The sequence below is a fragment of the Sipha flava genome, unplaced genomic scaffold (genome assembly GCF_003268045.1).
Source record: "Sipha flava isolate LNK unplaced genomic scaffold, YSA_version1 126_pilon_pilon, whole genome shotgun sequence".
NCBI classification, from domain to species: domain Eukaryota; kingdom Metazoa; phylum Arthropoda; class Insecta; order Hemiptera; family Aphididae; genus Sipha; species Sipha flava.
This window is the reverse complement of record NW_020271752.1, coordinates 333,180-346,518: the sequence shown is the minus strand read 5'-3', so window position 1 is coordinate 346,518 and position 13,339 is coordinate 333,180. Positions and strand designations below refer to the sequence as shown.

Sequence of the window (13,339 nt, the reverse complement as noted above, 5' to 3'; positions counted from 1 at the left end):
TGTATCAAACACAGTAGAATATATAGACACACTACATAGACATCCTATAAAATTCAAAAAATAAATATAATAAAACACACCTACCAAAAAATGTAAAAAGACAAATTATTACAAAAACAAGTTATTACTGAACAAAGAAAAGTTGTTGAATAGTTTTTTACAAATTTTGTAGGTACTTAAGTATTACGTACCTGATAAGAGCAGCTGGCAATTTATAGAAATCCAAGTTTTTAGAAATTATGCCCAGAATTCTAGATTTTTTTGGAATTAACTGATGAACAGATGATAGCATTTGATAATCTTAAAAGTGTGAATATTATTGATACGGGTAGGTAATGAGTAGTTATCATTAACGGATAGGCAATGAGATCACAAACTCCGCATGTTTTGTCTCCGTCTTACAAACATATAGCATGGCAAATCTCTATTCAGCAGTACTAATTTTGTGTTATTACATATTAGCTGTAATACCAAATTAATCTGATCTATTATCGATTTCAACGTGAATTATCTCTATTTTCTCATAAGTTATTTAGAAAATCTCAATTTTTAAGCGAGTTTAGGAGTTTATGACTTGGTATGTAAAATATTACAATTCAAAAAAGCTCTAAAATAACTGTCGTTTTAAAAATTAAAATATTGTAAAAGAACTTAAGAAAAAACACAGATAATGTACCTTCCCGGATGTGGCATCATTTTAATTAGAATTAATTTATCCAACTACTCAATGATGAAGACATGAAGTAGATATAAAATAAACTATACAACAGAGTAAAATTCCCTGATTTTTTAAATACCTATGATTTTTAAAACTGATTTAATAATTAATTTTACCGTTCCGGTACACCATAAAAATCGTGCATACAACGTTCTAAAAATACCGGTGCAGAAACTGTCCTCCGGTACGATATTTGAGACCATACCGGCATTAAATGTCACTAGTGTGCAAGCCCCCATTAAGATCTATGGGTATGGTTATTAATTGTACCGTACAAATAATAACGTAGGCGCGCACCGGTCTAGTTCGGTGTGTGCGATGCCTATGAAAACTATTTGAACGATTTTACCGGCAACTTTATCGTACCGATACCTTATCGCGTACCGCAGCAATGTGTGGGCACCTTAAAGCATATTATTTCATTCATTTTTAATTAATTTTGGTATCTTTGTTTCTTTTTTTCTTGTATTTCTTATTTTTTTTTTTTTTAAAAATGTTCAGTATTATTAATAAAAAGAAAAAGATTGATAAGAAAACCAACAAGGAACAACGAAGACTTTGCAGTAGATGATCCGAGTCTAATAAATAGTAAAATTAAAATTAATAATTCGTCAATACCTGATGATCTTAACAATATTTAACCCGAGAATTCTGAAATTGCATTAAATGACTCATTTCTGCTAGACTTAGGGAACTTGGAAACAGGACTAACTCAAATTAAACTAAATATAAGTACTAGAGGTAGGCACAAAACATAGATGTTTTTAAAACATCAAGGTTTAAGTTCGATAAATCAAAGACTAAACATCGATGTTTTACCGATGTTTTGAAATTTTTTATATTAGTTTTTCCTTAAAATTATTTGTACTACAATTTTGTCTCCCGCCAAAAGTTGTCAGTTGTCACAAATGTTTTTATGTTTATTCAGTGCATTTTTTTACGTGTTAACTAGGCGACACAAATGTTGCCCAGTAACAATTTTTTGTCACTTAGTTGATAGTGTTTTGAAAAATTGGGCAAAACACAATTAACTGTTGAAAGAAGATATTTTATTAATTATTAAAAAAAAAAAAAATTAGTTTAATTTAATAACTCAACATTAATTGTTTTTTTTTTTTTATGTATTGTAAAATAAAATGTCAGGTAAAGAATGAGACACATATAAATTGTTTTTTCTAGGAAATGTTCTCAATCATTTAATTCAAACTAAAGATAAGACGTTTTTGGAATACATTTTTCTAGTCCTATAATATGGCCCTCACTGATAATACAGTAAAACTCGCTTAAGACGCTGTTTTTCGTCGTTCCCTACACATTTCCTATACTAGTCAATTTAAAAATCACCTGTTAAGACGCTCAGTTTTTCTCAGTCTAATCGGGTAAAACGCTCTTTTATTCAGCATATTACGATAAATTTTAGTAGTTTTGTGAAATAAAAATAGAATTTTTAGTATTATACGTGTTCTTATCGTTTTATTTTATCGCTATACCTATTTTATCAATACTTATTATAACAGTTTTACTGTATTTCATCGTATTATGAGATTTAGTAAGTGCTGTTCGTTCACATGTGTATAACCGTCATTTCGTTATGGCTAGTGGTATAAAACCTAAAGCGCTATCGATTTCGGACAAACTTAACATTTTGAAGAAGTACGATGAAGGATTGATTGAGAAAAAAAAACAAAAGGATATTGCTAATGAACTGGGGATACCTCCTTCTACTTTAAGAACTTTATTGAAAAACAGACATGAAATAGAACAAAGCAGCATGTTAGGTGGCAGCAAACGACAAAAATTAAAACACGGGAAGTATGAAGAGTTGGAAAATATTTTATTGGAGTGGTTTCAACAAGCTCGCAGTTTAAATTATCCAATAAATGGAGGTGTAATCACGGAAAAGGCAATGGAGATTGCCGCACGTCTTAACTTAACCGAATTTAGTGGATCGACTGGTTGGCTGGATAGATTTCGGAGTAGGCATGGCATTGTGTACCGGCAAATTTCAGGTGAGACTGAATCTGTTAATAATGATGATATAGCTTCATGGAAAAATAACGTGTTGCCTTCATTACTGCGTGATTATACTCCTAACGATATATACAACGCTGATGATTTCGAATTATTTTTTAAGCTTATGTCAGATAAGTCTTTTGTTTTTAAAAATGAGACATGCCATGGTGGAAAGTTGAGCAAGGAACGTCTCACGGTTTTAGTATGTACAAATTCTACCGGCACCCATAAATTGAAGTTGGTCGTCATTGGAAAACGTAGGTCTCCTCACTGTTTCAAAAATGTTCGTACGTTTCCATGTGAATATCTTGCTCAAAGTTGTGCTTGGATGACAGGAACACTATTCATGAACTGGATTCAATAGCTAGATGCACTTTTCGGTAAACAAAAGAGGAAAATTATTCTATTCGTCGACAATTGTCTGGCTCACCCTAAAGAAATCCCCACTAATATAAAACTTGTTTTCTTTCCAATAAATACTACATCTAAGTTACAACCCCTAGATCAAAGTATCATGAAAGTGATAAAACAAAAGTACCGAAAAAAGTTAGTTCAAAGGTATTTGTGAGACATGGAGAGTACCGACCAAATTTCAACTAAAGTTAATGTTTTGAACTCCATACATTACATCAGTGCCGCTTAGGATGAAATTAAACCAGATGTAATAATAAACTGTTTTCGGAAAGCTGAATTTGGTGTGTTGAACAACTCTGAACAGGCTAATAGCTCAACTTTAAAAGAAGAGGACTTTCAACTTCTGCAAAATTTTGCTGATTATGCAACAATAGATGATGAACTCGTAACCAGTAGCACTCGGACTTTGGATGAAATAAACGCTGATACGAACTTAGTGGAGAATGAGAAAGAAGACAACGATCAAGAAGAAGAAGATCAAGACTTTCCATTATCTACTCCTTTAATTACTACTAGTTTGCAACACCTATCGGAAATTCGGAAAGTATTATCCTCTGTTGAAAATTCCGAAGAAATGTTAGGTTGTCTTAATAAAATTGAAAAATTTCTTTCTGAAACACATTGTCCTAACCTAACCTAATCTAACCTTAAACAATCAAAAATAGATGAATATTGTAATTATAATTAATTTATAAGTATATTTCCCATTAAATTATGTTTAATAATAAAAAAAAAACTCAATATTTCAGTCACATCATTTTTTTTTTCATTCCCGCATAAGACGCTTTCCCGCTTAAGAAGTTCTAGGGAGCTGGTCCCTTAAAGAGCGTCTTAGGCGAGTTTTACTGTAATACCAAACTACGCTCATGAATACGGGCAATTGAGTTATCTATTGTAGGAGTATTTTCAATCACTAAACTGTCAACAGTGTTTTGTTGAACTCTCTTTTTTTATTATTAAAAATATTAAAAAACATTATTATTCATTTTATAGCAATAAATTCCCAATGAAAAAATAAAAATAACCAAACAAGGACAATCGACAAAATGAACCAGGTGAAGCTAGTATAATTGCAAAATATATTCCAAACTCAATATTAGAAAACAGGTAGTGCTCGCGTTATTGAATAATCTATCAATACAATAATACATGTCTTGAGCGGCCCATACACGATACTGTACATTTGATACTGTCAATAATATTGATCGTGTACTGGCAGTATTGAAGGATACTTGATTAAAAAAATATATAAGAAATATAAAAGAATATTTGATTTTTATTGACGCACTGTCAATAAAAATAAATTTGAGATCTTCAAATGTGTTACCAGTGGCTAAGTAACGCAGATTCAAGGAAAGTTTTTGGCTGGCTGAAATCGATTCTCGCATTATTGTATTTTGTTTTTTTATTAATGGAGTAACTTAAGTTAAAAGTTCATCATAGTATGACTCGTTCATTCTTAATAAAAATTCAATAGTCTTCAGGTTGGTTTAATCGTAGCTCAGATAACAGATTTTCACAATTATATTTATTTCGCTTTTGCAATCTCTCATTAGCCCAAAACCTCTGCTTCCGTTTTTTCTTCCTTTTATTAAGAAAAGAAATAGCTAGAGCAAGAGCTAGTATTGTATAGTATAGTATATTATTGTACTATATTTTTTATTTGCTAGTATAGTATTGTCTAAATTATCAGACATAATTGTTTATAATTAAAATGAATAAATTGTTTAAAGCAAGTTTAAATCTGATTTACTATTTTATAACGGACCTGGTAATTTGATAATGATATTATGTTTAATAATTTTTCAATAATATTGATATGTTGATGGTCATCGTCAATGTTCGTCAATATTTTTTCAGTAATCTTGAACGTGTTTGGGCCGCTTAACGATTACAAGAAATATCACATAATATAAAACCCACAGTCACAATCTAAATTTAGATATTTTTCGGTCGGTATATTTTTATCACCGATAACACGTTATCTATAATTTTACTTCAAACCGTTTTGAATTTTTACATTTATTCAACATCCATAGTCAACTCTCAATACTCAATTCGTACAACATTCATAGTCAATACTTTTTTCAAATGACAAAATAATGCAATTGAACAAGTATTATCTGAAATTAACATGGGATATTTATGGGGGGGGGGGGCTAAATTTTGGTCCAACGAGGATAAGCCCCCAGTTGCGCCTATGACTATGCGGCTGCCCGTAAATGTTGCCAGCCGTCCGGTTGACCGCAAGTGATAGACTGTACGTAAATTCTGTATATCCAAAAAATTGTATTCGCACTACGTTGCGGCTGCCCGCGAACCGTTTCGGTCGCTTGGATCGCTGCGGCCGCTTCGACGGCTGACCGTACGATCAGTGTACGCACTGAGCGGTTGGTTTGCGGTCGATCGTGTTATCGGCGTCATCGCGTTTGTTATTGGTCAACATTTTGACGAAATTTAAACTATGGAGTTTGATACAAAACAGTTTATTATTGAAATCCAGAAACGTCAATCAATTTGGAACACGAAGCGCTCAGATTATTCTGACAGAAATATAAAACAAAGAAAATGGGAAGAAGTGGCCAATATTTATGGTGCTGAATTATCAGCGGACGAAAAGGAAAAACTCTGTTAGTATTTAATTAATTTATTATAGAATACATTACTTGATGATTAATATTTCACTTTTAATTCTCATAAATATTAATGAACTCAGTGCTTGAATAGATTTAATAATTGTTAATATATCAGGTTTAGGAAACTAAAGTCCTGAACTTACTTTTAAAATAATTTTCAAAATTGATTCTATAAGATGCATGCATAGGCGGAGCTTAATAAATTTAGTTGGGGGGGGGCCTCAAACTCTAGATTACTTAAAGAAAATAATTATTAATAACTTCCTATTTACTTAGAAATTATCTTTTATATAAAACAAAAAACAAATTTAAAAAATAATCAATCAACGTTCAGTTCGTAGAAACTAATTATATTTCAATACAAATATGAAAAAATAAACTTAAATTTATTGATGTATCATATAACGTTTCAATATTACTACAAATAAAAAAATAAACAGTAAAATAAAAAAAAACTGATGTAAAATAAATAACTAACTGTTTTATTAAATAATATACATTTTATTTATTATCTGGAACCTGTTGTCAAATATCTGAAACAATAATTTTTTCAGGCGTGACTCTTCAGAAGAAATGGCGGAATATACGTGATTGTTTTGTAAAGGCTCATAAAGCAATGACGACTAAAAGCGGTTCTGCGGCGAAAAAAAAATGCCCCTATGTTTTCTACAACAGCCTTTTATTTTTAAAAGATACGGTATCAGTTAATTCAAAGACTAAAAATATTACTTCCAACACAAAAATAAAAGATGAAGATGAAATGATAGAAGGTCAACATACAGTTGCTCGTCCTTCATCCTCAATCTCGCGGAGATCAAAACATAATGAAAAAAATCAAAATTATGACATTGGTAAAGAGCTAATAGGGATTTTAAATAAAAATGTAAAAAAGAAAAATGTTGAAGACGACGAAGATCGTCTTTTTTTTATGTCTCTGGTAAAAGACTTTAAAAAAATACCCGAACACTTGCGCATGCAAACCAAATTGGACGTTTTAAAGGTAATTCAAGATGCTCAGATGTCAAATTATCCAAATACATGAGATTAGTAATTAGCAGGGCTCGAGACTTATAGCACTTAAATTAAGCATTAAAATAAGCACTTAAAAACATCATTATATACACTAAAATAAGTATTTAAAAAATTTAAGATTAAGCAAAAATATTTATTAAAAAAAAAAAACTATAAAATTCTAACTAAAAAATCAAACAAAATAAAAATAAATCTTCACTTTTAAGACTTTAAGGATTTTATATATTTTCTAAGGGATTTTTCTGAAATATTCTGAAGTATTCTGAAAAATAAAATGTAAACTGTTCTCTCTGTTCTTGATCATTTGATTGAACGTTTAAGTTCTAATTACCTCAATATATCTGTATTTTTAATATGAAAATATTAATTTAAATAATTCCTTGTACTCGTGTGTTATTGTATAATTTTATTACTTTAGTTTTTTAGTCTAAATTATGTACATACATACATGCTCTAGCACTTCACACGTATTAAAATTGTTTATGGTATCTCCTTATAAGGTTTTCATTGTTCTACTTGAATATTAATTAACTATTCTCATGGCTTGTGCTCATAATTAAAGTACCATGGTCCACTATAAATTATTTACTATAATTGCCATCATCTAAAAGTAAAGAGCTCCGGAAATTCTAGAAAAACATAAAAAATGAAATATTTAATTAAGGTACAAATTACGAACGTCATCATTTAAATTAAAATAACATTTTTTCAAAGTTACTCGTTATTGAATTGTACAATGCGTGTTGTCAATGGTCGATGAAATTAGAAATTTAATAGGAAATAAACAGGGCCGGCCGTAGAAAAAATGTGTACATAGACAAAATCAATCGATTAATTTCTTTTTTGCTCGTCAGTGTTTTAATTTTGGAAATTTTGTGTATCAGCGTATTATTTCATATTAGCGTTGAGTTTTCCTTACCAAGATAGATAGTTGGTATTAAAATGTTACATTATAGTTGAACACAATTAAAATATTTTATAACTTAACAAAAATTGTTATGCTACTTTAACTTAAATAAATAAGAATAAGTTTTTTGTTGAGAAAACTGTTGTTAAATTTCTAAACACGGTTTGCATTATTTATACCTTATTTTGTATACAAATTATGTATGCATTTTGAATGCGTATATATGAATGCACATTAGTGAGATAATATGCATTCACATGATAAATGCGGTGAATATAACTGGAAAAACCAGTTGGTGTGTTACAATAGTATAAATTTAAGTAATTATGATTGAATTCAGGAGAAATTTCAGTTTTTTAAGTCAAATGCATTTTAATTTTTTATAAAATTTATGCTTGAGAACTGTTTACTCATGTATTCGCATATTTATCGGGATTAGGTATACGTATAGGTATTAGTATACGTACGCTATACTATGGTTAATAATTCTTAATAATTTTGTCACAGAAGAACGGCTTTCGAATTCTATAAATATTGTTTAATAATATTGAATAAAAACAATGAATAAAAACGACGGAAAATTGTTCATTCGCCGGACAGATTTATTCATATACTATAGCCACCTCTACTAATCATATTGGCCCTCAGAAAATAAATTCTCATGAATATAAATTTAACACTCGTACTGAAATTGGTATGGCTAGCGGTCAGTAGCATATTAGTCGTGTATATTTTCATACCGAATGTGTAAAATTATTAATTATAAATATAGATAGAGAAAAGGAAGGGATTTTTTTTCATAAATAAAAAAACTATGCTACATACAAATGTTTACGTAAACATTGATTAAAGTGCAGGATTGCCAACCATCTGTAATTTTATCGAGAAGGCTGAAAATGTACAAGAACAGTGGCTTTAAATCTAAACCGAGTTATAATAAATGTAGATTCGTTTACGATGTAAAGCCATAAGAATAAATTAATATTTAATTAAAAGTGACCAGTTTCTGATACTCAATCTGGTTTGAATTAAAAAAAAAATGACAACCCCCAATGTAAGGGAAGTTAAATTTGAAAAGGGATAAAATTCTAGTGGAGGCTTAAGCTCACACAAAAGCTTAAAGGTTCAAGTCCCCTTATTATGCTTGTGCTAAACAAATAATTTCTTTAAAATCGTTTAAACCAGTACATAATACAATATACAAAGTTACGAAGTCCGGAATTGTATATTTCATTGTGTATAGTGACTTTTGTATACATCGCGAACTGTAAAATTTTCTTTTAAAATTCAAATTTTAATCACGATTATACAATTTTTGACATACAAATCTGTACCCTCCGTCATTTCAAGACTGCATATCGGTTAAATCGACCTGTCCATGTGCATTAAATACCATAGAGTTAACAATTTCTCCTTTTTTTTTTAAACATGTTACACAATTGTTTACAAATAATTGAATAACAGAACGTGATATAATATTAACATAACTATTTTTTAAGTTACTTAAGTTATTTTTTAAGTCATATAGTTTCATCATTATTTAAACAGTATTTAAATCAATTATTTTCTGATCTATGTAATGGAAAAATTAATTTACTAACTTCACCTACTTTCATAATGTCGTAGCGATTCAAACGTCTGTAGTCTAATGAAACTATTTTATTTTGAACTGATCTAAATATCATAATAATAGATGCATCTATGATAGTTTTCACATCATAGTTCATGATCGCAGGAGTTGCATATGTACCTAATTATTTTTCATCGGGAATTATTTAAAGGTAAGTTATTTTTTGTGCAATCGAATAAATTTGATTTGCGAGTAAATGAAACTGGTTTAGTATAATATATGTTATTATCTACATATAATACACAAAACTCATTTCTTGCCTGATGTATGGTAATGCAGAGTGTTTACATTGCACGGTTTGTATTGGTTTCTACTTAATACTCAAGTACCAGCGTGCACTTCGACCGTAGTCTTCGGGACTACGCGCAAAAACTAACATCTTTGGAAAAAACTAATTAATGGTTTTACGAAGGTACCTATGTTTTTTGTATCCGAACATTAATAATTATTCTGCCGTACATTTCATCGTTTTAAATTACCATCGAAATATTTGATCGATACTTTAACGTAAGTATACTATACTATAATTTATTTACATTTGCTTACATAGGCATAATATAGTAATTTATTTTGTAAACAAAAACCGGTAGGTACATATTATGTTGAGTTAAACAATAATATTCTATGGTTATATGAATATAATTTTCGAATATGTAGATTTTACATTTCATTAATGTATTCAAATCCTATATAAATTATTGTAATTTATTTTCTTATTTAGTCTAGATACGAGTTCCTATAAGTCATGAGTTCAAAAAATTATTTTCTACGGCGTATTTTTAATATATTTTTATTTTGGTTTTGTTACAAAAACATTACAACGAATATGTTTAAATTTATTCACATGCAATGTACATATTTTATCAATATTAGTATTGATGTATTATTCAAACGAATAATTTAAATATTCGTACGGTGTGTTTGTATAATAAAAAAAGTGTAGATATTGATTATATGTATTAAATATTTAAATTCATCACTCTCGGAGTGTATTCACCTATTGTTTTCCATTCTTTAGTATAATTTCATGAACATTTTTCGGAAAGATTGGTGTGGCCTAATGCAAAAAAACATTACGACGTTGTAAAATTATTGGCGTTGTTGAGTTTAAACAAAGATTATGGATAATTGTTTACATATCAAATTTACCAAATTTACCTACGCTTCCGGGGTACGTTACATTGTCAACCTCTTATTATAGGTTTATCGTACACCATCAATAAAATTATAATATCTAGTGAATAATTATCGTATACAAATTGTTTTTTTCCCTTCGCTGGAAATATTATAAATACTATGATAAAGGTGGGTTCACAGCTCGCCGTTTCATGTTGTGTCATATTGTGTAGAAATGCAAGGCGCAGGATTCACAACTAGGATGATAATAACGGAATAATATGTGATACCTGCTTGTCAATAGTTAAAACATAAAATAGCTTAAATCATTTTATAAATTCTGTATTTCTGTGGTTCAACTATGAGTTTCAATCGATAATATTTTATGTTTTCTACAGTTTTGGTTAACATAGAGACAGTGTTCGAATTATAGGTATAGTGTTGTTAGTGGTAGTAATAAACAAAAATAATAATTAACGGTAAGATAAAACCCACAGACATAGATAATGCTATTTTTAATCGTCGATCGAACTAACAATTTAAATATCAGAAGGAAAAAAAACCTTAAAATTACCGTTTTTCTTTTTCTTCCGTAAGATAGTGAAGTAATCGTATTTTATCATCCAGTAGTGTAATTCCTTGTACGATTCCGTATATCGTACAAATGGCCCGAATTATCGTATGTGTACGATAATTATCCAACGGTTGGCAACGATTTGCGAACGGGTACGGCAATGGTTAGGGACGATGCGATATAACCGATACTAGTAAAGTGTCGAAACTTCTTTCGATACGAATTTCATTATAAGATTTAGGTATTAGTACCCGCACACGTTTTAAACATCAACGCGTTTTCTATCGACGTGCCATTCTCTAGTAACGGGGCACACGGCTTCGACATGGTCCCTTGTAAAGTAAAGGGACGTCCAAAAATTGTGCCGCAACGGCCCGTAGGTCGCTGAGCACGGGTATTATCTATACGGGTGTCAGCAGTACGAGCTCACTATACGATCACGGACCGTACCGCTCCCCTAGATCAAGGATGTACCTGGTCGCGGTGCATTCGTCCGGTATATGTGTACCGGGACCAGTGCGCGTGCCGGGCAGCGTGCGACCCGCGGTAACGGTGTTCGGCGAGCGTTCCGCATTCGTCCCGCGGCCGTGCCGGGACGGGATGGGAAAACGGTCAACCGAGACCGGACGCGCTTACGGACGGCCGACGTCGGTCGCGCGACCGCGGACGGTGACAGGCGCAAGACACCCGGGCCACACGTGACCGTACGCCGCGCAACCTGTCAGCGCCATCTGTCGGCAACACGTGGTCCCGGCGACGCTTTCGTGCACCTCTATCCGACGTGGTCGCGCGAGCGGTACCGAAAGATCTGTCCACGGGAACGCGTTGCTAGGTGACGCCACCAATACATCTACGGGAGTTGTTCGTTAGTGCGCGATCGTTTGGCCGGAAGGGGAGACAAATCGAAGCCGATCGTGAAATATTGTTGTACTTCACAACCGTACGATTTCAAAGGTCCAGATTTCAAAGGTTCCGGTTTTAAAATTAATTTAAATTAGGGTTTCGGTGAACTCGACAAAATGTGAATTGACGTTTGTCGAGTAACATTGTTTTCATTTATATTTCATTACAGTTTTATACTCTATTAGTCAAATATCTGATGACAAAAATAAGTTTTTGATTCCTAAACACGAACATTATTTGAGGGTGCTAATTGTAAAATAGGGGGTGCTAAGACCCCCCAAGACCCCCCTCCCCTATTTGCGCCTATGTTCATTGGGATTAATGTATATTAGTATATATACCGAAATAATAAATAAAAAATTAAGTACAGCATTTGTCAATCATAACGATTGAAACAATATTTATACATTATAATTGGATTTCAAATATTTAAAATAAAAATTTTATACAGTATTGAATATATATTCGATTTTACGTGTTGAATCTGAAACATAAAATAAACATTTAAAAACGAATGAACAATTAAAATTTTATACATTTATAATACTTATTTTAATGTTTAAAAATGTCTAACCAATGGATATTGCGCTTTTATCAAATATTTAAATTTTTGTTAAATATTTATTAAATATTGAATGAATATATCTATGCTGTGTGGGTACATACGTATAATAATTCAGCTGATTATCGCAGATCGTGGAGTTATGTTAATGTCAAACGTTGTACGAAATATTATTTAAATTTACGATTCGTTCAATAACATTAAAAACTCTTAATCAATTATCAATGAGATATAATACCTATATTTTTTCATGTTTATCGCTACATTTTAACATTACATGTTGTTGTTTATTACACTATGATTGTTTGGAGGATTTTTCCAAGTGCAAGTTATTGTGGTACAAACGAAAATGTTCAACTTTTCCTCTATGATATTATTCATGTCATTCCTCCAAAAATATTAGAATTTTAAACCATAATCCACTTAAAAGAGTATCCTAATCATTTACTTAAAATTTTCCAAAAGTATCGGCTATCTTGTTGGGGTATTCTGATATAAAAATAAGAAACAAAACGAGTTACCAGTTACTATTATTTTAATAATTGTAACATAGTAGATATACTTAAAGTTCTGAAAAATGTTTGAAAAATGCTAAAAATTACTAAAACTTAATATTTTAGATAATTAATATTGATGAACGTCATCCATATTTGCGTACATTTTATAAATTGAATAGTAATTTGTTTAGCAATAATTTTCAAATCTTTATACATAAAATAAAAGGTCATTTTTGTCTGTAAGGGCATATTTCGAAAATTATTCATTGAACTTTTCAGTAAAGATATTACCAATGGATTGATTGATTCTCAGAGAAGGTTTTAATTTACAACTCGT

General features: G+C 30.8%; 2 protein-coding genes and 1 non-coding gene across 3 annotated transcripts; 2 read left to right on the top strand and 1 right to left on the bottom strand.

The window, feature by feature from the left end:
• Nucleotides 1–2,309: 2,309 nt before the first annotated feature.
• On the top strand, nucleotides 2,310–3,095 carry LOC112694273 (tigger transposable element-derived protein 4-like). The gene has a single exon (XM_025569699.1). It carries the CDS (start codon nucleotides 2,310–2,312, stop codon nucleotides 3,093–3,095), a length of 786 nt encoding a protein of 261 aa, XP_025425484.1.
• A 2,413-nt stretch (nucleotides 3,096–5,508) lies between these two features.
• On the top strand, nucleotides 5,509–6,922 carry LOC112694252. The gene is made up of 2 exons (XM_025569668.1): nucleotides 5,509–5,775; nucleotides 6,336–6,922. The coding sequence occupies exons 1-2, from the start codon at nucleotides 5,610–5,612 to the stop codon at nucleotides 6,821–6,823; spliced, it is 654 nt and encodes a 217-aa protein (XP_025425453.1). The 5' UTR covers nucleotides 5,509–5,609; the 3' UTR covers nucleotides 6,824–6,922.
• A 4,466-nt stretch (nucleotides 6,923–11,388) lies between these two features.
• On the bottom strand, nucleotides 11,389–11,513 carry LOC112694301. The gene has a single exon (XR_003149559.1). It is a non-coding gene; the product is annotated as a U4atac minor spliceosomal RNA (small nuclear RNA).
• Between the last annotated feature and the right edge of the window lie 1,826 nt (nucleotides 11,514–13,339).